A 27,133-nucleotide genomic window follows, 5' to 3' on the forward strand; every position below is an offset into this window, starting at 1 on the left:
TGATGACGTGGCATGGTTTTGACCCTGATATCCGAGTTGACTGCCACCTCATCATTTCTTTCTTTCTCCCATGTCCTCATCTTCGTTCTGTTTTTCAATGCAATGGGCATTTTTTTTTCCGAATAATTGATATGCACAATCGTGGACTCCTGCCACCTGCATATTCTTCTGCCTCATGTTGTTGTGGCCGTCCTATCTAACATATAAAGCCTTCTAGAGTGGTAGTCACAACGAAGACCTCGAGCGCACGGTACAACGCGAGGGAAAAAAGACCATCGCACCGCGCCGCGCGTGGGGATGCAGCACACCACACGAAGGAAAAGAACACCGCTCCGCGCGAGGTAGAAAACGGCATCGAACCCGCGCCCCTCGCTCCTCCCTCCTTCGTCCGCCGCCACTCCCTCCCACCTCCTCCTTCTGCGCCCTAGGAGCCCCGCCACCGACTGCTACTCCTCCACCGCCTCGCCTCTTCCTCCTCCTGGCCTTCCCATCGCTCGGGCGCAGGCTGCCGTGGCCAAGCGCTTCGCGGGACGGGCTTCCCCGCCTGGCCGGCCTCGACGAGCATGGCCTCGATCCGGCCTCAGCTTGAGGACCTCGAGCCGAGGAGTGCGGCCTCGATCGGGACTCGGCATCTGGGGCGACGGCAGAGGAGGAGGGGAAAGGAGGGGAGCAGCAACCAACATCTGGGGCGGCGGTGGCTGGACTCCATGAGCTGGCCGGCGACGTCGGCGGTGCTGGATTCGATCTGCAGGAGAGAGAGGGAGGCGTGGCTTCGAATTGGAGAGGGACTCCACCGGCGTCGGCCTGGGCGAGGATTGGTGAAGAACTCCGTTGCCGCTGCGTGCCGTGCTTCTGGATCGAGCGCTGCCTGACCAAGGGATAAGAGTATGAGGTAAAACTAGCCACCATGCTCCTGTGCGGGCTGCATCTCCACATCTCCCGTTTCATTATTTCACCATTGCTGCCTCTTCTCCTCTTCGTTGCTCTGCTTCTTCTCCTGATTTCTCCTTTTCATTTTTTCTCTTTGTGGCGCCGCCGGGGATGAGAGGAGCAGCTGCTGAAGCAGGCGCGGTGCTGGTGCACTGCTGGCGAAGCGGTCGTCGACGGTGCCGTCGACGTCGTCCTTGGCAGAAGGTAAGCCAAGATCAATCTCTCACAATATTCCTTTGTCGTCGGTGTTCTTATGAAACTTAGTGATTGGACTTTCTCTGTTATGTTTCACACATTGCTACTTTTAGTTATCCCCATTGGCTTGTGGATATGCTCCTGCTGAGAGTTTATTTTCTCTATCCAACTTCATTGCAGGTTGGTGCTTCCTCTCCTTCTCACTGCAGCTACCTATACATGTATTATTCTAGGATTTTGCAAGTTAAATACTCATGTGTGCGAACTGAAAAGTTCTCTATGCAACATCTATTGCAGGTTGGTGTTTCTTACCTATGCCTCTATTATTCTAGGATTTTGGAAGTTAATTGCTCATGTGTGCTGAATTGAAAAGCTCAATGAAAGGCACTTATTTCTATGCACAAATGCTTTTGTTGCTATAAGAATCTGTAGAGAAGAAAGCATTTAGCACTGCTGCCCCTGCTGTACATAATTAGAGGAATAGTTTGGTTCAGTTAGAGGAATTGGTGTTTTTGGATAGTGATGTTTGGGCCAATTCTGGGCTGATCAGTCCATAATTTCAAGCCTCCAAATATAAGTTGTAGTGTAGGTCTCAAGCTTTCCAAAGAGTATTTGTTTGTGCTTTTTGGCCAGCCAGTTTCAGAGCAGCCATCAATTTAATGTGCTGTCCAGGAAGTTATTATCCTGAGCGCAGTTTTTTCATTTGCCAGTTTAGGGCCTGTTAGAGGTTGAATTAAAATAAACTTTCAACATGAAAGTTGTAGATATGTTTCTGTAGATGCTTATACACATATAATTTGTCCAAATTCCTCTTCTATATCGAATCCTATAAAAATATTAAAGGAGGTTGTACTATGTTGGACAGAATTTTATTCTCAGCTTCATCGGCGTCAGCTTCATCACCAAGAGGACGGACTCCGGAAGGCAGCCTCCTCCTAAGGCGCCAGGACCGGTAACTCCCGAAACGTCCATCCTTCCGAACATTATTTTCTGGTGATGCACCGTTAGGGTTCGTGTTCATTGCCATTTTGGATTCATATGTGAAGTCTATTTTTGTTAATTACAGTTAATTAATTTCTTAATTCATGGTTGTTTTAGTTGCTGACCATACGATTGGTAGCCTTGGACAGAAGAGGGCCAGCAACAAACAGAAGCAACCACTGTCCTGTCCAGAACATGTATATCTTCAGTTTTGGTTGCCTTCTGTTTACTTGCCAACAAGCGACATTGAGCTCACATATTTACTGTTTGATTTGTTATATACTTAATCTGCTAGACGAAGTGTAAAAGGGAAATTCATGCTCGACAATTTTGTATATTTATAAACCTAGATACTACTCTAATTGGTTTTACTTCTTCCATATATTTTCTCCTCCCAGTGTGTATAAATAGTGCACAAAGTTAATTTCTTTTCCGTCTCCACCGCATCTAATTTTAAAGAAAATAGAGAGGAATCTGAGAGATACACAACCAGAAGAATTTTGTTTTTTTGAGTTTTCGACCGTGTCTAACTTTTGGTAAAAGAGAGAGGAATTTGAGATAGATAGACAACCTGAGGAGCTTTGAACAACTTTGAACGTCCGAGTATGCCGCCGGCCTCCTCGCCGCTGTTGTCGCGTGTCTGGCACCAGTGTGTGGCAGCTGCTGAGATGTGCGCAGTTTACTCCCGGTTCCATGATGGTGTTGAAAAGCACCTTAACTGAGCCAAGGAATTTAGTAGCTTTGTGGGATGACTAAACAAATTTTTTTGCTCTTCCTATGCTATCTTCTCATATTATAATTTTGGTGTCCTGGTATGCAGGGATCAGCTTTGGTGGCATCCGATGCTGCCAGACCACGGGGTTAGAGCAGAGGAAGCTGACATGGTGTTCGACATTCAGATGGTCATTGTGATCGACCAGATGCGGCGCCTCATGTCACCCCGAGCCTCCAGGGCTTGTTAGCGGTGCTCATAAAGTAAGAATATGCTTGCAAGTGCTCGTTTCCCATATGCTTGCCCATTCCTGTCTCGCATCAAGCTTTCATTTATTTCCCTAAAATTCCTCTAATTTGATGTGTGCATGTCTGAGAAAGAAATTAGAGGAATAAGCTATGGTATGTCTTGGGAAGTACATTATTTCCCTGGCTTGTGAAATTAATGCGCCCAAATTCGCGTACTGTCTGGTTTCGGACTAACAATGCCTCCTTGTGTTATATTGCAACTAAAAAAAGAGATGGACATAATAAAGAAGCTTGGTGAACAAATATATATCTGAACCCTCTACACAGTATAGATGCTATAATTTCTGTTAAATGGAAGTTAGATTCAGATTCTTAAAAATATTATCCTTCAGTCCTATACATACAAGGTACTGCCTTGGCATGGATATAGCCTGCAACCCGCATCTCTAAACAACGCGAACCTATCCATAATCATAAACTTGTGTATTGATCCTCCATTCAGATTTCTTATTAGCTCATTCTGGCCTGTGTGAATTTTTTGTGTTTGCTTTACAATGGCCCAATGCATTTCGGTCGATATATATGTGATGCCATTGGTTGGCCTGGATCGGATAGCTAGGTTTGATCAATTCGGTTAATATATGTTTATGTTTCTGTTTAGGTTTCCGCACCTTTTGATGCGTGTGCGTGCGGCCATTGAGTAACTTGATCTGTTTTCCTGGCTATTCTATGTGCATTTACATGTATAGGATAGTCATTTTGATTCAGTTAAGATATGTTAAGGTTTCTGTTTAGATTTCAGCACCTTTTAAATGTGCTACCATGGGGGTAACTGTTGGGGAACGTAGCAGAAATTCACAATTTTCTACGCATCACCAAGATCAATCTATGGAGTAATCTAGCAACGAGGGGAAGGAGAGTGCATCTACATACCCTTGTAGATCGCTAAGCGGAAGCGTTCAAGTGAACGGGGTTGATGGAGTCGTACTCGTCGTGATCCAAATCACCGATGATCCTAATGCCGAACGAACGGCACATCCGTGTTCAACACACGTACAGCCCGGTGATGTCTCCTACGCCTTGATCCAGCAAGGGGAGAAGGAGAGGTTGGGGAAGACTCCATCCAGCAGCAGCACGACGACGTGGTGGTGGTGGAGGAGCGTGGTACTCCAGCAGGGCTTCGCCAAGCACCGCAAGAGACGAGGAGGGAGAGGGGTAGGGCTGCGCCAAGAAAGAGATGTTCTCGTGTGTATGGCAGCCCAAGACCCCCACTATATATAGGGGAGGGGAGGGGCTGCGCCCCCACCTCTAGGGGTGGCGGCCAGCCCGAGATCCCATCTAGGGGGGCCCCCCAAGGGGGGAGAGAGGGGGGCGCACCACTAGGTGGGCCTTAGGCCCATCTGAGCCTAGGGTTTCCCCCTTTTCCCTTCTCTCTTCGCCTTGGGCCCTGGTGGGGGGGGGGGGGCGCACCAGTCCACCTGGGGCAGGTCCCCTCTCACACTTGGCCCACGCAGCCCTCTGGGGCAGGTAGCCCCACCTGGTGAACCCCCGGGACCCTCCCGGTGGTCCCGGTACGTTACCGATAGCACCCGAAATCTTTTCGGTGACCAAAACAGGACTTCCCATATATAAATCTTTACCTCCGTACTATTTCAGAACTCCTCGTGATGTCTGGGATCTCATCCGGGACTCCGAACAACATTCGGTAACCACGCATATCTATTCCCTATAACCCTAGCGTCATCAAACCTTAAGTGTGTAGACCCTACGGGTTCGGGAACCATGCAGACATGACCGAGACAACTCTTCGGCCAATAACCAACAACGGGATCTGGATACCCATGTTGGCTCCCACATGTTCCACGATGATCTCATCGGATGAACCATGATGTCAAAGATTTAATCAATCCCGTATACAATTCCCTTTGTCTAGCGGTATGATACTTGCCCGAGATTCGATCGTCGGTATCCTAATACCTTGTTCAATCTCGTTACCGGCAAGTCTCTTTACTCGTTCCGTAACACATCATCCTGTGATCAACTCCTTGATCACATTGTGCACATTATGATGATGTCTTACCGAGTGGGCCCAGAGATACCTCTCCGTTACACGGAGTGACAAATCCTAGTCTCGATTCATGCCAACCCAACAGATACTTTCGGAGATACCTGTAGTGTACCTTTATAGCCACTCAGTTACATTGTGACGTTTGGCACACCCAAAACACTCCTACGGTATCCGGGAGTTGCACAATCTCATGGTCTAAGGAAATGATACTTGATATTAGAAAAGCTTTAGCATATGAACTACACGATTTTTGTGCTAGGCTTAGGATTGGGTCTTGACCATCACATCATTCTTCTAATGATGTGATCCCGTTATCAACGACATCCAATGTCCATGGTCAGGAAACCGTAATCATCTATTGATCAACGAGCTAGTCAACTAGAGGCTTACTAGGGACATGGTGTTGTCTATGTATCCACACATGTATCTGAGTTTCTTATCAATACAATTCTAGCATGGATAATAAACGATTATCATGAATAAGGAAATATAATAATAACCAATTTATTATTGCCTCTAGGGCATATTTCCAACAGTAACCTGATTCCATTTTAATGGCAACGGGACCTGCAAGTGCATGGCCCACTGCTAATAGTCCTAGAAGCGATCGAAATTGTTGCTATTTTGACTTTGTCTGCTACATGGACTGCTATTCTGATCTCTATGTTTTCCCATTGCTTCGTTCAGTATGTCCACGTAAAACCAAACCGGACCGAAGCCGAAACCAAAAAAACCAAAATCTCGGTTTTTGTCAATAATACATGAAATTTCGGTTTCTGCTTGTACTAACCGAACTAAGTTCGGTTGGTTCGGTTTCTAATGCGGGTAGCCGAAACAAAACCGAACACTAGTGAGACACAGAGAGTCAGAACGCAAACGCAAGGCAGGCGTGGAGCAGACGGCGCTGTGCTTCTCGCCTCGATGTTGCTTTTTTTTATAGGGCAAGGCCTCGACGTTGCTACTGGACCAAGCCAGCCAGCCACTAGCCCATGTGCGTGCCCACTAGCAAACCTTGGACGTTGTTAAAAATATGCAAACTTTCTTTGACCATGGGCGGACCATGTGCATGCATGCTAGCCCGCATGTGAATAGACAACCAGAGACACCTTATTCCTTTAGTCCCACCTCGCCTGGACGAAGACACGAGGCAAATTTTCTTGGCTATAAGAGTGTGCCGCTGGCACAAATGCTTGAAGCAAGTTTATTTGGTGTAAACCAAGAAACCGAACCGAATATTTGGTTAACTGAATTTTCAGTTAGTTATTTTGGGCTATCATTTTCGGTTTTTGGTTTTGCTAACCGAATTTGTGAAATAACCGAACGGTAGAAACCGAACCTCTTGTACGTTGAAGTATGGGGATGGTACAAATATGTTAGAAAAACTATTTAGTGGTCAAATGATTTCGTTAATCAATACACCACACTTATCAAGCAGTATAAGCTTCATATATAGCGTGAAGTAAACCGCAAGATGTAAACTTAAAAAAGATGCGAAAATAACAATTACTTTTTCAAGATTAGATTTGTTTGAATGTGTCAATAAACTTTTGATAAAGAGAAGTAAAAATTTGGACCATTTGGAAAAACACCGGTTTTCCAAATGCATATGGAGATGTGTGTCCTTTTGGGGAAAGAATATGGAGATGTGTGTTTCGATCTACATGGTCCATACTTTTACTAAATTTCAAATGTCTGTTTTCAATTTCGCTTCAGGTCGATTTTGTGGCCGTCCGATGCGCACGAATCTCAGTGGCTCGAGGGGCCTTTTTTTTGTTGGGCTTTCTTTTCATTCGGGTTTCCGGGTTGCCACATCCGCTTTGCTCCTCGACCCGCCTGCTAGGAGAGAAGGTGTGGTTTGCAGAGGAGGTCAACAGAGCTCCCCCGCCAGGATCACCATCAGTAACCACCCGTCGGCGGGGGCGGGGACGGGGATGGGGGAGGTAGCAGTTGGCGCCGCCGGCCGGGCGGAAGGTATGATTGATTTTTTCAGTTCTTTAGTTATGATTGATTTTTAGTTGAAATGTTTAGTCATCTCAGCAATACTTCAGTACCTCAGCATTCAAATGAAATGTTTAGATTCAATTCAGTATTTATTTTTTGTTTAGATTCGGTCTCTTTTGTTTTAGTAGATCATTTTTTGAGCATTAATTCAGTTCCTTAGTCATCAGTCACTGTTTTACAATGTTTAATATGATTCGTCATTATATTTTTCAGTCTATCTTTTATTAGATCATTTTTCCAGTATCTTTTATTCATCATTATTATATTAGATCATTTTTCAGTTTGATGTTGTTTAGGTTTTATTTGTATAATCTCTGAGATTTATTTCTTCAGTTATAACTCATTGTTTATTCTTCATCACTTGTTAGTTTTACTAATTCAGATTTCTTCAGTTAAATTCAGTGGTCTTCGTTTAGTCATCCAAAGTCTTCATTTATTCACTGTTTAAAGTTCAGTTTGGTTTTTCTAGACTTGTTCAGTGTTCTCTTTTTCATCATTTGTTTCTCAGATTTCAAGTCATTTTGTCTTTTTTTCTTCAGTTTCATCATTTTCACTTGGTTTCTTAGTCAGTCTCTTTTCAGTTTTGTCAGTTTTATTTAGTGTTCATTTTTCAGTTTTATTTAGTATTCATTTTGTCAGTTTTCAGTTTCATCATTTTCACTTAGTTTCTTGGTCAGTCTCTTTTCAATTTTCTCAGATTTCAAGTCATCTTTATTTATCATTTCACTTATTGTATTTCAGTTTAATCAGTTGTGTTAAGTACTTGTTTAGATTCATTATATAGTCTATTATTTATATCGTCGAGAGAAGATTAGTTTTCTCTTTTTTGGTTACTGTCTATTTTCTCTCGTTGTACTCATTCATGGTCTTTCACTGGTAGAAAAAGGGCCTGTTGTCCCGGTTCGTAAGGGCCTTTTGTCCCGGTTCCTGAACCGGGACTAAAGGGTCGGTACTAATGCCCTGTCCCTTTAGTCCCGGTTCAATCCAGAACCGGGGCTGATGGGCCTTCACGTGGCCTGTGTGTGGAGCCCAGGCAGGAGACCCTTTGGTCCCGTTTGGTGGCACCAACCGGGACCAATAGGCATCCACGCGTCAGCATTTCTGTGGCTGGGGTTTTTGTTTTTTTTGAAAGGGGGGGGGGGTTGGGGGTTTTGGGGGATTAATTTAGGTGTTTCATATATTGTGTTAGCTAGCTATAATTAATAGAGAGAAGTGTCCTCTCTTATGTCCGTGCTTCGTCGACGCTACGTACTATACATACGTATAGAGAGGACTAGACACGCTAGCTAGCTACTAAGCAAACGAAGGAAACAGAAGATCGTCATGAACATATATGCATACAGAGAGAAGTGATATCGACCACCTCTCCTTCTCCGAGATATTGGTCGAACAACAAGTTCTCGTATATCTATCCGACACTACCGGCTACATATATACAATAATTATCTCTTACAAATATAATCATACGGACTCATGGTCCACATAGTATTCTCCGTCTTCAGCGATCACGCGGTCAAGAAAGAATGCCGCCAATTCCTCTTGAATTGCTCGCATGCGAGCTGGTGCTAGGAGTTCATCCCGCTTTCGAAACATCTAATTTGAAGAAGGGGGTCAATACATATATATATATATATATATATATGAATGAAACTCAACACAAATGATGGTAATAAAATAAAATTGTGAATGTTGTTATTTACGTACTTCATATTGTTTGTCAGTGTAGCCTCGCTCACAGGTCGTGTGGCGGATGGACTCGCAAACGTAGTATCCACAGAAATCATTTCCTTGTTCCTGCCACAACCACTTTACAAGAAATAGAGGTCAATCAAACTGATAAGCAAGAATGCCAAATCAATATGAGATGCGCGGAACATGCTACTATACTACTTACTTTCGGGTGTCTAAATTGCAGCTTCTTCGGGAGTCCTGAAGCTTTTTTGGAGAATTTTTTCCAAACCCTGCCAGACAAAGAAAACAATTACTTGATATATCAGGAAATGAACAAAGTTGCTGATATGGTGGATAATGATCGATTTAACTTACTTCTCGAGCATTTGAGTCATGTCCGTATAGTCCTGAGGATCTTTTCGTCTTGAGTCTAAGACGGTTACTAGTCCCTGCTCAAGCTTAATCTTTAGGAGAATATAGTGGTAACTGCACACGCATGCATAACTCATCAATTACATTACTATAACCTTGACTAATATATAAGGGAAACCGAATACGCACAAGACAGTAACACTCACTTAAAGTTGTAAGGAAAGAGTATTATATCTTTGTTTTCATTTATTACCAACGATCGCAGCAAGTTGGCCTCGGTAGCTGCGGCATGAAATTTAACCTGAGTTGCATCTATGAGATATGTGTTAATGAACCTAATATCACCGACTTGTCTTTTCTTCAATTCGGCGATCTTCAATCTGCATAATATAGTGATGATGATTATAAATACATGCAATGAAAGAGCTGAGCTATATAGAGAGACTTAATGACAGAAGTAGTACTACTTACAGACAGTAGCAGGTGACCGTTGTTTTATCGAGGGCCAATTGATTGAAAAACTGAAAGAACTCCTCAAATTTAACAGGCAACAGTTCAATTCCAACGAGGTCATGCTTCTTTTTAACTTTCACATACAAAGTACTCGTTCCCCCAGAGTCTCTACAGATTTTCAAGTACCAATCATGCAATCTTCGCATCATTGTTGATAGAGATCTTTCATCTTTGACGAGAGGCTTCCCGTACTCGTATCTTTGTATCTGCACCTCCATGAAATCATAATGTACATCATCGGGCAGGTAATCGCCAAGATTGCTATAACCGGGCACCATCCTCGGATCATTAGCGACGTTGTCGCTAGGCACCTTAAGCGGGGGGCACGATTGCTTCGCTTGTTCGTCGAGCTAGGCAATTTGTTTCCCATCTCGTTGTTCTTTCAGCCTTTGATCACTAACAGTACTTCTCGACCGCTCCGCTTCGGCAAATTCCTTTCCAATAATGCGCTCATAGTTTCCTTTCGGCGGAGACTTGGGTGGTTTTGTCAAGGCAGCCAGAGTGCGCTTCGCTTTCACCGGATCTACCTTCTCCTCCGGAGGTGGATGTTTCTTTGCTTTCACCCCTTCAAAGTAGTTCCTCACTTCTTCTCGTGCGATCTCGGCGTTCTCCTCCGGGGTCCTCTCGTATGGTAACTTCTCTGGAGTCTTCAGAGAAGGACCGAATCTGTATTTCCTCCCGCCTCTGGCTGTACTGCTAGACGCCAGCAGAGCAGACGGAGCGGTTGTCTTCTTTACTTGCTTACGAGGCGGAGGAGAAGGACTACGACGCGCCGGAGCAGCCAGAGCGGCGGCAGGTCTCTTCCGCCCTTGCTGACGAGGCGGAGAAGGAGGCGGAGTGCCGCCACGCGCCGGAGAAGGAGCCGATCGAGTGCCCTGATCGTCACTCGCTGGAGGAGGAGGCGGTGGAGGAGGCGGGGTTCCCTGACTCGCCGGAGGAGGAGGCGGTGGAGGAGGCAGAGTGCCCTGACTTGCCGGAGGAGGAGGAGGAGGAGGCGGAGGTGTCCAGTTCGGAAGGTTGATGAGCTCCTTCCGCCATAGGCATGGAGTCTTCAGAGCAGACCCCAGCCTAGTCTCCCCTTCACCGGTAGGGTGGTCAAGCTGTAGGTCCTCAAATCCCTCCGTTATTTCATCCACCATCACCCTAGCATATCCTTCTGGAATCGGCCGGCATTGAAAAGTTGCGCCGGGTTCAGTATGATAAACAGAGCCAACAGTCGCCTTGACCTTCAAATTCATCCATTGCATCATAAGGTGGCAATTTTGAGACTCCGTGATAGCATCCACGGGATAGCTGGCAGGAGCCTTCAACGCATGCTCCGGCTGAAGCAGCTCGGTGGAAGCCACGATGCTTCTCCGCTGAGATGGCGGGGTATCTTCGGGGGAAGCTTTGGTAGTACATTTGCTGCGATTTGCTTCTCGTTCCTCTATCGCTTGTACCCTTGCTTGCAGCGCTTGCATTTGGGTCTGCTGCAATTTTTTCCTCCTCTCCTGGGATTTGTAACCGCCTGCGTCCGGAAACCCAACCTTCCACGGAATGGAACCTGGCATGCCTCGTGTCCGTCCAGGATGCTCTGGATTCCCGAGGGCCATTGTGAGCTCGTCGTTCTCTCTATCTGGAAAGAACGTACCTTGCTGCGCTGCTTCGATATACTGCTGAAGCTTCCTGACTGGTATGTCCATTTGATCGTTCATCCAAATGCACTTCCCTCTTACAGGGTCCAAGGTTCCGCCAGCCCCGAGTCCGGCAACGGTCTGGCCAGTTAATTGTCTCTGGTTCGATCCCTTTATCAACCAGATCATTCTCAGTCTTGGCCCACTTAGGCCGGGCTACGAGGTAGCCACCTGACCCCGTGCGATGGTGATGCTTCTTCTTCGCAGCATTTTGCTTGTTTGTCGCCGACATCTTCTTACTCTTTTCCGATGTCTTGTGGGCCACAAATGCGGGCCAGTGATCTCTGATCTTCTCATATCTTCCCTTGAATTCTGGTGTCTTTTTATTTTCGACAAACTTATTCAGCTCTTTCTTTCACCTCCTGAATAGTTCTGCCATCCTCTTAAGAGCAAAAGACTTGATTAATTGCTCTTTAACTGTCTTCTCTGGATCATCCTCTGGTGGTAGGGTGAACTTTGACTTCAGCTTAGTCCAAAGATCATTTTTCTGCATATCATTGACATAAGACACCTCAGGGTCTTCTGTAGCCGGCTTTAACCATTGATGGATGCTGATCAGGATCTTGTCCCTAACCAAAACCCTGCACTGAGCAACAAATACGCTCTTTGTCCGGATGGGTTCAATCGGTTGGCCGTCGGGCGCGATTGCTATGATCTCAAACTTTTCATCCGAGCTCAACTTTTTCTTCAGGCCTCGTCTCTTTACCGAAGTTGTGCTCGATCCGGAGGGCTAGAAAAAAGAACAAAGACTTAATTAATATGTGTACATACCAAAACAATGAATGCATCAATTAGCTAGTCAGCAGAAGCTTAACTAATATATATACCTGGCCGGACTCGGTTCTGTCACCGGAGACGTCATCACGGTCTCCTTCTTGCACCGGCATTGGGTCACCGGAGCCGTCCTCACGGTCTCCTTCTTGCACCGGCATTAGGTCATTGGAGCCATCATAATCATAGCCAGCTGCTTCCAGACCATCGGTGTCATTGAGAAACAACGAGACGACGGCATCACTTCCTCGTGCGATTATGTCCCCGACAACTCTTCTTGTACTTCGACTCGGGTAGTGTCCATAGTTTCTACAAATATTGACAACATGGCAATTATTATTCAAACATGACAGATGGATATATTAGTGGCAAACGTAGAACTAATATTAATTAGTGGCCTCAACGTTGCTTCTCTAGGGTTTGGGGTGACCTCAACGCTGCTTCTCTAGGGTTTGGGGTGGCCTCGACAACGCTTCAAGGATAAAAAAAGAAGAGGAAGAAGAAGAAAAAAAGAGGAGAAGAAAGAATAGGATAAAAAAAGAAGAGGAAGAAGAAGAAAAAAAGAGGAGAAGAAAGAATAGAATGTAGTGTCCGACACCGACGGCCACATGTATCTCACACCGACGATACTTGCTATTTAGGGTTTCCTCTACCGTTCGGCGATCCTCGACGACCCTCGTTCCCGATAAAAAAAGAGGAAGAAGAAGAAGAAAAAAAGGAGAAGAAAGAATAGAGGAGAAGAACTCCTCTATTCTTTCTTCTCCTCTTTTTTTCTTCTTCCTCTTCTTTTTTTATCCTCTTCTTCCTCTCATTTTCGACGACCCTCGACCCCTCGGCGACCCTAGACCCCCTCGACCCCCTCATGTCGAAGTTATCGGGTAGGGGGTATATCGACAACGACATACCCGATACATACATACATACATATCACATGCATCCATACATATATGAAAAAAATTAATATCTACTAATTAACAACCTAAATAAAAAAACTAATACATATAGGAAGAAGAAGAAAAAAGAAGAGAAGAAAAAATAGAGGAGAAGACTTCCTCTTCTTCCTCCGGGGCGGCGCGGGCTCGAGGGCGGCAAGGGCTCGGGGGCGGCGCGGGCTCGAGGAGCGGGCGGCGGCGGCGATGAGGAGCGGGCGGTGACGGCGACGGCGACCTCGGGGCGGCGACGGCGAGCACTGGCAGCCTGGCGGCGTCGTCGGGGCGGGATCGAAGAAACTGAACCAAAATTTTTACAAGTGTGGCTTATATAGACGGAGCATTGGTCACGGTTCGTGACACAAACCGTGACCAATGCCCCCCTTTAGTCCCGGTTGGTGCCACCAACCGAGACCAAAGGCCTTGTGCGGCTGCTGCGTCGAAAGTTTAGTCCCACCTCGCTAGTTGAGAGGGGTGCGCAGTGGTTTATAAGCCCCACTGCCGCACCCCTCTCGAGCTCCTCTCCATTGCAGGCTTACGGGCCTAATTGTCACTGCTATGCCTGTGGGCCTACTGGGCCTCCTGCGGGCCTGAATCCTGGCCCTTGGATGGGTTTCTAGTCGTATTCAGGCCGTGGGGCCCAATAGGTGGCATTTTTTGTTTCTTTGTTGCTTTATTTATTTTCTTTTGTTTTTTGCTTTATTTTTTTAATTCTTTATGCTTTTAGTTTTAGAAAAATTATAAACTTTTTGTTAATGCCATTAGTTTTCAAATTTGAAAACACTTATTTTGTTTTTTTGTTTTCTTTGTTGCTTTATTTATTTTATTTTGTTTCTACTTACAACAAAATACTTATTGTTGCTATTTTTTTCTAGTTTTTTTGTTTTGTTTTCTGCATTACTTATTTTCTTTTGTTTTTTGCTTTATTTTTTATTCTTTTTGCTTTTAGTTTTAGAAAGATTATAAACTTTCTGTTAGTGCCATTAGTTTTCAAATTTGAAAACACTTTTTTAGTTTTTTTGTTTTCTTTGTTGCTTTATTTATTTTATTTTGTTTCTACTTACAACAAAATACTTATTGTTGCTATTTTTTTCTAGTTTTTTTGTTTTGTTTTCTGCATTACTTATTTTCTTTTGTTTTTTGCTTTATTTTTTATTCTTTTTGCTTTTAGTTTTAGAAAGATTATAAACTTTCTGTTAGTGCCATTAGTTTTCAAATTTGAAAACACTTTTTTAGTTTTTTTGTTTTCTTTGTTGCTTTATTTATTTTATTTTGTGATTAACTTTATTATAAAAATAGTTTTTTTCCTGTTTTTTATTTGTTTTTTGCATTATTTATTTTCTTTTGTTTTTTGCTTTAATTTTTAATTCTGTTTGCTTTTAGGTTAGCAAAATTATAAACTTTCTGTTAGTGCCATTAGTTTTAGAAAAATTATAAACTTTCTGTTAGTGCCATTAGTTTTCAAATTTGAATAGTTAAAATTTGAATTTTTTAAAATTTATGTGAATCACAAGTTTGTGATTAACTTACTAAAAAATGAGAATAGATGCGCTTATAGAGAAAATTCAACCTAAATTCATAGTAAATTTCTATGAATTTCAGAGAAATTCACTATGAATTTAGGTTAAACTTTTCTTTATTAGGGCATCTATTTTCACTTTGAGAGGAGCTCAACAAGGCAGAGAGGGAAGGACTTATAAACCGGTGTGAGCCCCCTTTGGTTGGCGAGGTGGGACTAAACTCTGCCCGCAACGAGGACCAACCCTTTAGTCCCGGTTTGTGGCACAAACTGGGACTAATGGCCATGGGCCAGGGGCGAGGAGCAAAATTATAAACTGTCTGTTAGTGCCATTAGTTTTAGAAAGTTGAAAGTTGAAAGTTGGCATGGGCCAGGGACTAATGGTCATGGTATTACGAGGGCCGAACCATAAGACATTAAAGCATTTCAAATGAACTCTGAAAAAGTTGAAAGTTGGCATGGTATCATAATTTCACCCACATAGCATGTGCATGTACAAAACGGACAATGGTAGCATGTTCGTGTGTTACAAAGTTGGCATGGTATCATCATAATAGTTGCGGGAGGAAGTCTTCACTTTTTTTCGCTTGTGTCATTTGCTTATTGCGCCGTAACCATGGATAATCTTCATTGTTTATCAGGATGCTTGGGTCAGCCTTGACATTGAAGGGAGGAATTTCATGAAACTTTTCATAATCTTCAGACATGTCTGTCTTGCCGTCCACTCCCAGGATGTCCCTTTTTCCTGAAAGAAGTATATGGCGCTTTGGCTCATCGTATGATGTATTCGCTTCCTTATCTTTTCTTTTTCTCGGTTTGGTAGACATGTCCTTCACATAGATAACATATGCCACATCATTGGCTAGGACGAACGGTTCGTCAGTGTACCCAAGATTTTTCAGATCCACTGTTGTCATTCCGTACTGTGGGTCTACCTGTACCCCGCCGCCTGACAGATTGACCCATTTGCACTTAAACAAAGGGACCTTAAAATCAGGTCTGTAGTCAAGTTCCCATATGTCCACTATGTAACCATAATATGTGTCCTTTCCGCTCTCGGTTGCTGCATCAAAGCGGACACCGCTGTTTTGGTTGGTGCTCTTTTGATCTTGGGCGATCGTGTAAAATGTATTCCCATTTATCTCGTATCCTTTGTAAGTCAATACAGTCAAAGATGGTCCCCTGGACAACAAGTACAACTCATCACAAACAGTGTTGTCACCTCTGAGACGTGTTTCCAACCAACTGCTGAAAGTCCTGATGTGTTCACATGTAATCCAGTCGTCGCACTACTCCGGGTGTTTGGAGCGCAGACTGTTCTTGTGTTCATCGACATACGTGGTCACCAAGGTAGAGTTCTGTAGAACTGTGTAGTGTGCTTGAGACCAAGAATATCCGTCCATGCATATTATTGAGTCTCTTCCAAGAGTGCCTTTTCCAGTCAGTCTCCCCTCATACCGCGATTTAGGGAGACCTATCTTCTTAAGGCCAGGAATGAAGTCAACACAAAACCCGATAACATCCTCTGTTTGATGGCCCATGGAGATGCTTCCTTCTGGCCTAGCGCGGTTACGGACATATTTCTTTAGGACTCCCATGAACCTCTCAAAGGGGAACATATTGTGTAGAAATATGGGCCCCAGGATGACAATCTCGTCGACTAGATGAACTAGGACATGCGTCATGATATTGAAGAAGGATGGTGGGAACACCGGCTTGAAACTGACAAGACATTGCGCCACATCACTCTTTAGCCTTGGTACGATTTCTGGATCGATCACCTTCTGAGAGATTGCATTGAGGAATGCACATAGCTTCACAATGGCTAATCGGACATTTTCCGGTAGAAGCCCCCTCAATGCAACCGGAAGCAGTTGCGTCATAATCACGTGGCAGTCATGAGACTTTAGGTTCTGAAACTTTTTCTCTGGCATATTTATTATTCCCTTTATATTCGACGAGAAGCCAGTCGTGACCTTCATACTGAGCAGGCATTCAAAGAAGATTTCTTTCTCTTCTTTCATAAGAGCGTAGCTGGCAGGACCTTTATACTGCTTCGGAGGCATGCCGTCTTTTTCGTGCAAACGTTGCAGGTCCTCCCGTGCCTCAGGTGTATCTTTTGTCTTCCCATACACGCCCAAGAAGCCTAGCAGGTTCACGCAAAGGTTCTTCGTCACGTGCATCACGTCGATTGAGGAGCGGGCCTCTAGGTCTTTCCAGTAGGGTAGGTCCCAAAATATAGATTTCTTCTTCCACGTGGGTGCGTGTCTCTCAGCGTCATTCGGAACAGCTAGTCCACCGGGACCCTTTCCAAAGATTACGTAGTGTAAATCATTGACCATAGCAAGCACGTGATCACCGGTGTGCATGGCGGGCTTCTTCCGGTGATCTGTCTCGCCTTTGTAATGCTTGCCTTTCTTTCGACATTGATGGTTGGTCGGAAGAAATCGACGATGGCCCAGGTACACATTCTTCCTGCATTTGTCCAGGTATATACTTTCAGTGTCATCTAAACAGTGCGTGCATGCGTTGTATCCTTTGTTTGTTTATCCTGAAAGGTTACTGAGAGCGGGCCAATCGTTGATGGTCACGAACAGCAACGCCTTACGGTTAAATTCCTCCTGTCTGTGCTCATCCCACGTACGTACACCGTTTCCATTCCACAGCTGTAAAAGTTCTTCAACTAATGGCCTTAGGTACACATCAATGTCGTTGCCGGGTTGCTTAGGGCCTTGGATGAGAACTGACATCATAATGATCTTCCGCTTCATGCACATCCAAGGAGGAAGGTTATACATACATAGAGTCATGGGCCAGGTGCTGTGATTGCTGCTCTGCTCCCCGAAAGGATTAATGCCATCCGCGCTTAAAGCAAACCATACATTCCTTGGGTCCTTTGCAAACTCATCCCAGTACTTTCTCTCAATTTTTCTCCACTGCGACCCGTCAGCGGGTGCTCTCATCTTCCCATCTTTCTTTCGGTTCTCACTGTGCCATCGCATCAACTTGGCATGCTCTTCGTTTCTGAATAGACGTTTCAACCATGGTATTATAGGAGCATACCACATCACCTTCGCAGGAGCCCCCTTCCTGGGGCTCGCCGTCAACATCACCAGGGTCATCTCGTCTGATCTTATACCGCAATGCACCGCATACCGGGCATGCGTTCAGATCCTTGTATGCACCGCGGTAGAGGATGCAGTCATTAGGGCATGCATGTATCTTCTCCACCTCCAATCCTAGAGGGCATACGACCTTCTTTGCTGCGTATGTACTATCGGGCAATTCGTTATCCTTTGGAAGCTTCTTCTTCAATATTTTCAGTAGCTTCTCAAATCCTTTGTCAGCCACATCATTCTCTGCCTTCCACTGCAGCAATTCTAGTACGGTACCGAGCTTTGTGTTGCCATCTTCGCAATTGGGGTATAACCCTTTTTTGTGATCCTCTAACATGCGATCGAACTTCAGCTTCTCCTTTTGACTTTCGCATTCCGTCCTTGCATCGACAATGACCCGGCGGAGATCATCATCATCGGGCACACCGTCTGGTTCCTCTTGATCTTCAGCAGCTTCACCCGTTGCAGCATCATTGGGCACATCGTCTGGTTCCTCTTGATCTTCACCAGCTCCCCCCGTTGCAGCATCACCGTATTCAGGGGGCACATAGTTGTCATCGTACTCTTCTTCTTCGCCGTCTTCCATCATAACCCCTATTTCTCCGTGCCTCGTCCAAACATTATAGTGTGGCATGAAACCCTTGTAAAGCAGGTGGGAGTGAAGGATTTTCCGGTTAGAGTAAGACCTCGTATTCCCACATTCAGTGCATGGACAATACATAAAACCATTCTGCTTGTTTGCCTCAGCCGCATTGAGAAAATCATGCACGCCCTTAATGTACTCGCAGGTGTGTCTGTCACCGTACATCCATTGCCGATTCATCTGCGTGTATTATATATAATTAAGTGTCCAAATTAATAGAAGTTCATCATCACATTAAAACCAAAGTGCATACATAGTTCTCATTTAACAACATATAGCTCTCCAGAGCATCTAATTAATTAAACCATACATTGAAACTATGTAAAACATTTCAATGCGAAAACAAATGCGATCATAATCGCAACCAAGGTAACAATTGATCCAACGGCATAATGATACCAAGCCTCGGTATGAATGGCATATTTTCTAATCTTTCTAATCTTCAAGCGCTTTGCATCCATCTTGATCTTGTGATCATCGACGACATCCGCAACATGCAACTCCAATATCATCTTCTCCTCCTCAATTTTTTTCCTTCAACAAATTGTTTTCTTCTTCAACTAAATTTAACCTCTCGACAATAGGGTCGGTTGGCATTTTCGATTCACATACATCCTACATAAATAAAATCTATGTCACGTTGGTCGGCATAATTTTCATAAACAATAAATGAACCAATAGTTATAAAGATAATATATATATACCACATCCGAATCATAGACAGGACGAGGCCCGACGGGGGCGGATACCAAAACCATCGCACTATATAAGATGCAATAATAAAAGTAAGAAAATAATACAAGTATCTATGTAAACATACAAGTAAGAATATTTTTCCTTTCAGAAAGAAGATAAGAACAAGAGGCTCACCACGGTGGTGCCGGCGATGAGCTCGGCGCGGGTGATCGACGGCGGTGAAGACGGGGACGGGGCGTGACGGACCGCTAAACCTAGACAAATATTATGAAAAATGGAGTTTGGAGGTCGAGCTTGGAGAGAAGAAAGCTTAAGTAGTGTGGCTCGGGCATTCCATCGAACACCTTGTGTGCATAGGAGGTGAGCTAGAGCACCACCAAGCCCTCTCCCCCTCGGCCAGAGAAAAACAGAGCACTGGGGTGCTCTGCTCGCGAGCGAGGGGTATATATAGGCACCTCATTGGTCCCGGTTGGTGACATGAACCGGGACTAAAGGGGAGCCTTTGGTCCCGGTTCAAGCCACCAACCGGGACCAATGGTGGTGGGCCAGGAGCGAGGCCCATTGGTCCCGGTTCATCCCACCAACCGGGACCAATGGCCCACGTGGCCCGGCCGGCCCCCTGGGCTCACGAACCGGGACCAATGCCCCCATTGGTCCCGGTTCTGGACTGAACCGGGACTAATGGGTTGACCCGGCCTGGACCAAAGCCCTGTTTTCTACTAGTGATTGTTCAGAGTCCAGATGCAAGTTATCTGTAGCTATGTTCAGTTTTCCATCAGTCAGGGTTTTAAGCCTCATGTGATTTTTCTTTCTATCATTGAGAGATCATGACCTCTCTGTTTTCCACAATTGGTCCAGTGTCAATGAACGGTGTGCGTGGCACTGCATGTATATGTTGGTTCAGATAGTTATCTATTTTAAGGTGTTCCCCGGCTGGGTCAAATGCCGAACAAATTTGTCAAACAAGTTACCTCATGTGTTACCTTCATTTCTTTTGTCTGTTTGTTTGTCACCATTTTAGCAAACAAACACATACAAGAGTGCTCTCAGCCTCCTTTTCATGCTATACACAACAAATCATGGAGCACAACATGCAACAACGGATATATGGCATTGGTAGATCATTCATTTTCTCTTGCATTCTCTATGTGATAAGAAGGATATTCACCTCTACAATTATCTTCCATATGTACCCACATCTTCGTACTCTACTTCTCACTTTGCCTTAGTGCTTGCTTTTTGTAAATTCCTCAGTCTAAATTTCACACTGTCCTCTTTTTCCGTTTTTACAGATGTTTCTCTAGATGTAAAGCCAAACAATCTAGATGTGCTTTGTTGATATCTTTGGACATAGTAAGGACAAGGAGCACTTGCAAACGGCTGTGTGCTACTCCCTCCGTCCTATAATGTAGTGTCAAAAACGTTCTTATATTATGGGACGAGGGAATAGATCGAAGCGTTGGGATTAGTTGTGCATGGAAGATGTCGATTATTGTTGGGTGTACTCAATCTCAACAAATTTGTTTGCAGATGGAAAATACTATGCCCAAGCATGTCAGTGTTTTTTGGGAGGAGTTTGCTGCGAACCAACTAACTGTGAGAGCAAGAAATGTTGTTTTGAACTAGGCGAAAATATAGTAATTTGGAGCGTTTATATCTTTTGACGTGATGTGTTATTTTCAAAATAATTTTTTGATTCTTTAGCGTTAGTAGTGTTGTTTTGAAAAGATTGCATTTTTTCCGTGGTCGTAGTACTGTGTGTGCGCCAAAACAGAGGAGCGGTGGTTACCATGCAAACTGGCCAAGAGAAGCGTAATCGGGTTGTGGGATTCAGCCTCAAAAAAAAAAAAGCCTGCCCGTCAGAAGGGAGCAAACACAGGAGGTGCGGGACGTGGCAGCGGGCCAGCAAATGGAATTCGACCTAAACAGAAGAATAAATCAGTCGATTTGTTCTGGGGAAGATAGAAAACAAGGGCCGCACACGTGTCATAGTATTATTGGGCCAAAATTCGACTTGGACCCAAATCAAAAACAGACGACTGTTTATTAGTCACTCCCGTCTTTTATGCAGCCAATAGTACATTTAAAGAAGCTTAGTAGTAACATGTTTATAAAAAAAGTTTAGGCCCTATTTTTTGAGCTTTTGCTTATGCTTTTGTAACTTTTTCACTTTGACCAAAAAGCTATTTTTTAGAAATGGAGGAATGCCCTCAGCTTCTGCATTTGGACGATGCATACAACCATTTTATTAATTATTAACACAAGACTTTACAAAGTCATATAACAGTAAGACCAAAGCCACCATCTAAGCGACATCTATCGCTACTCTTATCCAGTTGATGAAGGGGTGCTGATAGTCTAGGCCTAATACCAAACAGACCTTGTAGCCAAACCTAACACCTAAGACCCGAGGTCCCAATCAGGACGCCTGCCGAGTATGGGCACCCACCAGTCCGACGTGCTCCTCAACCAGGACGCATGCCGGGTATGAGGCCGCCGCAGCCACTTGCCACAAATCCATCTTCAGAGCTGTGTTGTTGCATCTACCTTGCCCGGTCCAGCTGCCGCCGACGCCACCACGACGTCAGACATCGTCGACCTCTTGCGCGTGTCCATCACCACACATCTGACGCCAAGCCTCCGCTGCTCCATGCCGCCAAGAGCCGCCGCCATGAATATGTAGAAAGAAACACCGCTCCACCGAAGAAGCCATCCGCTGGTCCCTCGAGCCCGAGTGCATCTCCAAGAATGCCGCCCCCAAGAGGGTAACGACACATGAATGCCGCTGTCATCCGATCAACTGATTTAGGGTTTTCCCCGGAGGTATTGGGTGGGTTTGGGATTTGTACCTCGATGATGCCTTCATGAAGGAAATGATGATAAAGGAATCGTCATCACCGGCTCCGGCCAACGGCTGAAGACCAAGTTTTCACTCGGACCCGTCCCAAGAAATCCAACCCGACAACCTGTGCACTGTCTCGACCGCCTTCAAAGCCCCAGATCTAGCCGCCTAGATCCGGCGACCACCCACAATAGCAGTGCCACAGTAGGAGCCCTGGCACACCGGCCACTGCCTGAATGTGCCACCACTGGAGCCTGGGAGGAGGACTCCCAACCCACCTCACCAAACCGTGAGAGGCGCCGAGATGGATCCCGCACGCTCATCACCGTCTCTGATCGTAATCGTCGACGCAGACCTGCCTTGGATATGGACTGCACCACGCCATGCTGCCGAGGGAAGCCAGAGCTTCACCTACCGTCGCCGCCCAGGGCCGCCGCCGATCCTGATCTGGACAGCCCGGACTCCACGACGCCCTCTTCACGCCGCCGCCGCCGGCTCACCACCAGGCAACCGCGCCGCCGCCCAAGGCCTCCGCCCGGAGCACGCCACCATGGATCAGATCGTCGTCGTGCCGTCACGCTCGTGGAGGTCCCGCCCCACCCCCTTCGAAGCGATCCAGGGAGGAGAGCCTCCGTCACCGCCGTCGGCCCCCGGGCTTGGCCCAGCGGCGTCCTCCGGCAGCGGCGGAGGGAAGGGAGGGAGGTGGTGGTGACCCTGGCGGCTCGGGTTTGAAGAGCCGCCCGAGTCGCCCGAGACGGGGGCGACGCGGGGCTGTTTGACCAAAAAGCTATAAAAGCTCCTAAAGTTTTTATTGCTTTTGGAGCTAAATATTGTTATGTATATTTTTTCATCAAAAGCCATAATAAAAACTCTAAAAACACCTATTTAAGAGTTTTTATGGCTTTTTAGTTAAAGTGAAAAAGCTGTAAATGCAGAAATAAAAGCTCAAACAAACAGGACCTTAGTACGCACGTCTTGTCTTTCTCTCCTGTATCGGGCTGTTGTTTCTGATCTGAAACGCACGCAGCGTATAGTGAGGGATATCTTGTCAGTGCTCCTTTGTCTGCCGCTAGCTGCGTGCTTTCCCGTACGTGAGTGATTGCTTGCTTGCTCCCCTCAATTAAGCACGCACCACCTCGATTGTACATAGCCATCAAGACTATTAGATGACGCCCCGCACATTGTTGCGAGAATGTTTTGCAATATTTTGATGAGGTTTTGGTTATATAAAACATTAATATTTGAAATAATAGTTTTTGATTGAATATAAAAATTAAATGTAAATAGCATAATAGAATGAAATTTTTCATGCATGTTTGCATGTTGAGGTGGATTTTTATTATGCACAGGGGCGGAGCCAGAAATTTTGTGAAGCCTGGGCAAATTTAAGCCTAAGTATATAATTAGAAAATTAAAATCGGGTGTTTCGATCAAGAATTTTTGTCTTGATACCGGTCTTTTTCCGGTAGGGGCCATAAGAACAGCTTTCAAAAAAATCTCGATTTTTTTTGCCTTTTTTGAATTAAAATTCCTTTATCAGCGGAATATAGAGTATTCAACCCTCTATTTACGCAACTCTCTTTGCATTCTAGCAGTCAATACTTTCCCTAATGGGTTTGAGTCCTCCGTAACTCACCACGGTCATAGAAATTTTTCACTGCTAGTACTCCCTCCGTAAAGAAATATATAGTGATCTAAACATTTTTATATTTCTTTATAGAGAGAAACATTGAAAATCAGGTTGGCAAGTCAATCATGTAACCTTGAAAGCACTCCCACCATTCTAGAGGCTATGTTGTGTAAATATGCATACGCGTTCTATTTGACAGTATCTGAACATGTAGCAAGAAATTTCAGGGTCCGACGAAATATCCGGTAACCGATCCATTTCCCAAATTTTGTTGACCAATAAAAAAACCTTGATCCTAATACACAACATTTAAAATAGCAAACCACAAATCAACATTAATAATGAGGAAGCAATATATAACCTGAATGACCAACTCCAGACGCTCTAACCTCAAAAGTAAACCCTAATAACGCGATCTTCAAAAGTTAGCAATCTCACCTAAGCACAAAGAAGGGGACAAGAAGGCACCAACCGATGATGCAAACTGTTCCTGGGATGGATTTGCTTCGGCTCAGCCCATCGCCGGCCACGCGCCCAACCCAGGCCAGCCTCCACCAGCCGCCGTTACGTCAGTGTGCCGCCGTCTGCAAGACTGAAACTGCCGAACAGGCAGGGCACGGGGAGGTGGAGCGATCGTTTGATCTAGTCGTTCTTTTGGAAAAAGATCGCGGTCCTTCTCATCTCGACTAGGCTAGTAGCCCAATACGCCTATTATATCCCACATCAGGCTTGTCCACCTAACGAAAATAAAGCCCATTATCTTATTAGCCTGCCACAACCAGCCCATTTGCCCGGGCAAAGGATGAGGCGTTGACAGACTTTTCCCTATGGAACGAGGCCATCGTACCTGGCGCATAGCTAGCGAGCCCGGGCAAGTGCCCAGGCTTGCCGGGCGTTGGCTCCGCCACTGGTTATGCATAGTTTTATGTTGAGGTGGGCCTTTTTCATGCATGTTGAATGATGAGGTGGCATGCTTGCTTGTTGAGAGAAATATGTTAGTTGAGACTAGCTATTTAGATATAGAAGATTATAGGCACCACTAGCGTAATAATGGTGTTTTCTGTTATTTGCAGCAGCAGTACATCTATTGACTAAAAGTTCATTGTATCGGCATTTTCCGCGACTCCGTTAGGTATTTTGAGATTGGGATACAGCAACCACCATAAGGCCCATCGCCCACTGCCACGCACTGTCTAACACACCCTGTCGATCATTGCTCCATCCAAGAACAAATCAATCAATAGCACGTACAGTACTTTTCCTACAAGAAATTAAATATCACATTGTCGATCGCACGGATATTATGTGACATGTTTGCTTGGAACCTTCTACACCAGCAGCCAGCGGCTAGCAAGAAGAAAAAGATAGCTGCAGTTGCTTGCGTCTTCCTAATCCATCGGCGTTTGTTTTCTACCGAGCGCCGATGCCATCATTGTTACTACTCCCTCCGTCCGAAAAATCTTGTCCGGATGTACCTAGCACGAAGTTAGTGCTAGATACATCTATGTGAGAGATATGCTTAGGACAAATTTTTTCGAACGAAGGGAGTACGTGCTAAGCTGTACATATGCCATGCAGTACCATAACAAATACACGGGATATTTGAAGTGTTTAAGCATCATTTTAGGAGATGTTCATGTATTTAAAAGAAGTGCTCTACTATTCAAAGAAAGTTTCATGTAGCTTATGAAAATGTTTTCTTTTAAAATATTCTTTTATACAAATGGAAAATGGTAAAAAAAATAAGACAAAAAAGGTAAAATAAAACAAAAAAAGGAAGGAGAAAAATCACTGAAACCCCCCTAAGCGTGCCCTCCCACCCCATACTCCAGGGCCTGACCCACGCCCGAGGGCTGGCGGGCAATCCCCTAAAACTCTGAACTCCTTGTTGCGTCGATTGTTTGGGGGCGGGTGGGCCCATGCTGTCAGTGTATGCTCGCAGGGGCTTGGGCCTTTTTGTTTTTGCCGTGTGCTTTACATACTATTACTTCCTCGTTAGGTGATGGGCCTGCGTGATTTCCGGAGCAAGGGGGTGTGCTGATTTGGCGTGGTTCCGAGCGGGGTGGCAGTTGCGGCGATCATGTGGGGCCCTTGGATTGGGGGCCGACAGTGCGCTGCCGCTTCTCCGCGTTTCTGCCTCCTCCTTGAGTGTCTGTGTCGCCTTCGTCCGCCTTGTTGTCTACCAGCGCAGCGGTCACTTCGAGGAGGGGTATGTGGGGTGCACCTCCGATCTGCACTTTGCATTGTTTACGTTCGACCTACTGTATGATTGGCTCCTTTTCCTCTCTTTACGTATTTCCCATTTGTTGCTGACATGATTGTTGGTTTGGTTCTGCTCTGTGCCTGGCTGGGAGGAGTTTTGGTGGTTTTCATGTTGGGGTTTGGGTTGGTTGTTTGATGTGCAGTGGCGGAGGCAGGAATGCATATAATTAAAAGGATGTCACTGTTCATATGCACATTACCAAGGAAATTAGGATGTTGGGGAGGGCCCGGGCCCTGGCTGGCCCCCCCTGTGCCTCCGCCACTGTTGATGTGTGCTTCTTGTTACCAGGGTGTTGCCGATTTGGCATTGGATTGGGCCGGCTCATGTTTGATTTTTTGCTTTGTGGTTGGGCGGTTTCTACTTTTTCGATGTGATGTTATGGATGTTGCTTCTATAGGAGTGTGAGTGCTCGGTTCGGGATGTATCAAGTGTTTTCCTTGTTGTTTCTCAAATTAACCCTAATGAATATTTAAGGTCAGATGGGTTAGGGTTAGGTTTGGTTAACAAATGTAGATTTTTTTGAGGTGATGTTCATGGCCAAAAAAGTATGGCCATTAGGTGTTGTTCATGTGAGAGACAAAGCTACAAGCTCATGTTCCTATCATAGAAAAGTAGTTAATTTGTAAGTGCTATACTCACAAATCATCAAGATTTAGGATTACTGATATGAGAAGAGGTTAGTTTATTTAGTGTGCTTTGTTGTGATAACGAAGATGAGATGAGGTTAAAGTATTGCAATGTTTTGCCATATATTTGTTTGTTACATCTCTAGATTATTGAGCTACTATTACTGTTTAGTGCAAAATTCATGCTGATAATGACGCTTCATCTGAAGATTTGGGGACATTAGTTTACTAGATTGCTAGCTTTCTTGGTATGCTTCGTTGGCAATTCGTGTGACAGGATTCTAATTTTTTTTGAGTCCGCGACGGAATAAGTTTGACACAGATTTGAGGTGTGCATGAAACTTTTGTGTTTTATCGTATAATTACTCTACTTTTGTGCCTTTGCAGTCGCCTTTGCATCAATTTAATTGTGGTTTATCATATAATATAGATAACTTATTGATTAATTGCCAGCGATGTTACAAGGGGAGGAAGTTGGACCTTTGTGAAGAAAGTATATTTTTATAACCCTAGAAAAATAAAACAAAAATTGTTTGAAAGTTTTTGCACTAGAAGAGACACTGGGCCTGAAGGGGGTACCTAGGAGAGGCCTGAGGGGCCTAGCTGCCCAACTTACAGTGGCGCCTAGGGGGGCTCCTAGGGTCATGCGTAGAATACTTTTGCAATTTGTGATTGTTGCATGTCCATATATTCATTTATTATCGACCTCTCACTTTAAAATATGTGGTCATGTT

The 27,133-nt window shown here is 44.9% G+C and overlaps 1 protein-coding gene across 16 annotated transcripts; it reads left to right on the forward strand.

The window, feature by feature from the left end:
* Positions 1–270: 270 nt before the first annotated feature.
* On the forward strand, positions 271–8,225 carry LOC125516367. 16 transcript variants are annotated; one of them, XR_007287344.1, is made up of 6 exons: positions 271–1,134; positions 1,306–1,422; positions 1,991–2,077; positions 2,246–2,303; positions 2,927–3,081; positions 6,848–8,225. XR_007287344.1 is itself a non-coding variant. In XM_048681837.1 (6 exons), the coding sequence occupies exons 1-5, from the start codon at positions 1,042–1,044 to the stop codon at positions 3,066–3,068; spliced, it is 519 nt and encodes a 172-aa protein (XP_048537794.1). In that variant the 5' UTR covers positions 271–1,041; the 3' UTR covers positions 3,069–3,081; positions 6,848–8,225. The 16 variants fall into 16 exon arrangements, 5 of the variants coding, with proteins under 5 accessions (XP_048537794.1, XP_048537793.1, XP_048537795.1 ...); XR_007287353.1 differs by lacking the exon at positions 6,848–8,225 and adding an exon at positions 5,671–6,826 and having other exon boundaries at positions 2,005–2,077; positions 2,927–3,894; XR_007287351.1 differs by lacking the exon at positions 6,848–8,225 and adding an exon at positions 5,671–6,825 and having other exon boundaries at positions 2,005–2,077; positions 2,224–2,303; positions 2,927–3,894.
* Positions 8,226–27,133: the final 18,908 nt, after the last annotated feature.

Source organism: Triticum urartu, chromosome 6, assembly GCF_003073215.2.
Source record: "Triticum urartu cultivar G1812 chromosome 6, Tu2.1, whole genome shotgun sequence".
Classification (NCBI taxonomy): Eukaryota; Viridiplantae; Streptophyta; class Magnoliopsida; order Poales; family Poaceae; genus Triticum; species Triticum urartu.

Bases quoted from the DNA above. Each gene is read 5' to 3' on its own strand.
- LOC125516367 (XM_048681837.1), top strand. From the start codon at position 1,042: ATGAGAGGAGCAGCTGCTGAAGCAGGCGCGGTGCTGGTGCACTGCTGG. The intron at 1,423-1,990 runs GTTGGTGTTTCT...TATGTTGGACAG, and splicing joins CTATGCAACATCTATTGCAG to AATTTTATTCTCAGCTTCAT. The intron at 2,304-2,926 runs GTATATCTTCAG...CCTGGTATGCAG, and splicing joins CACTGTCCTGTCCAGAACAT to GGATCAGCTTTGGTGGCATC.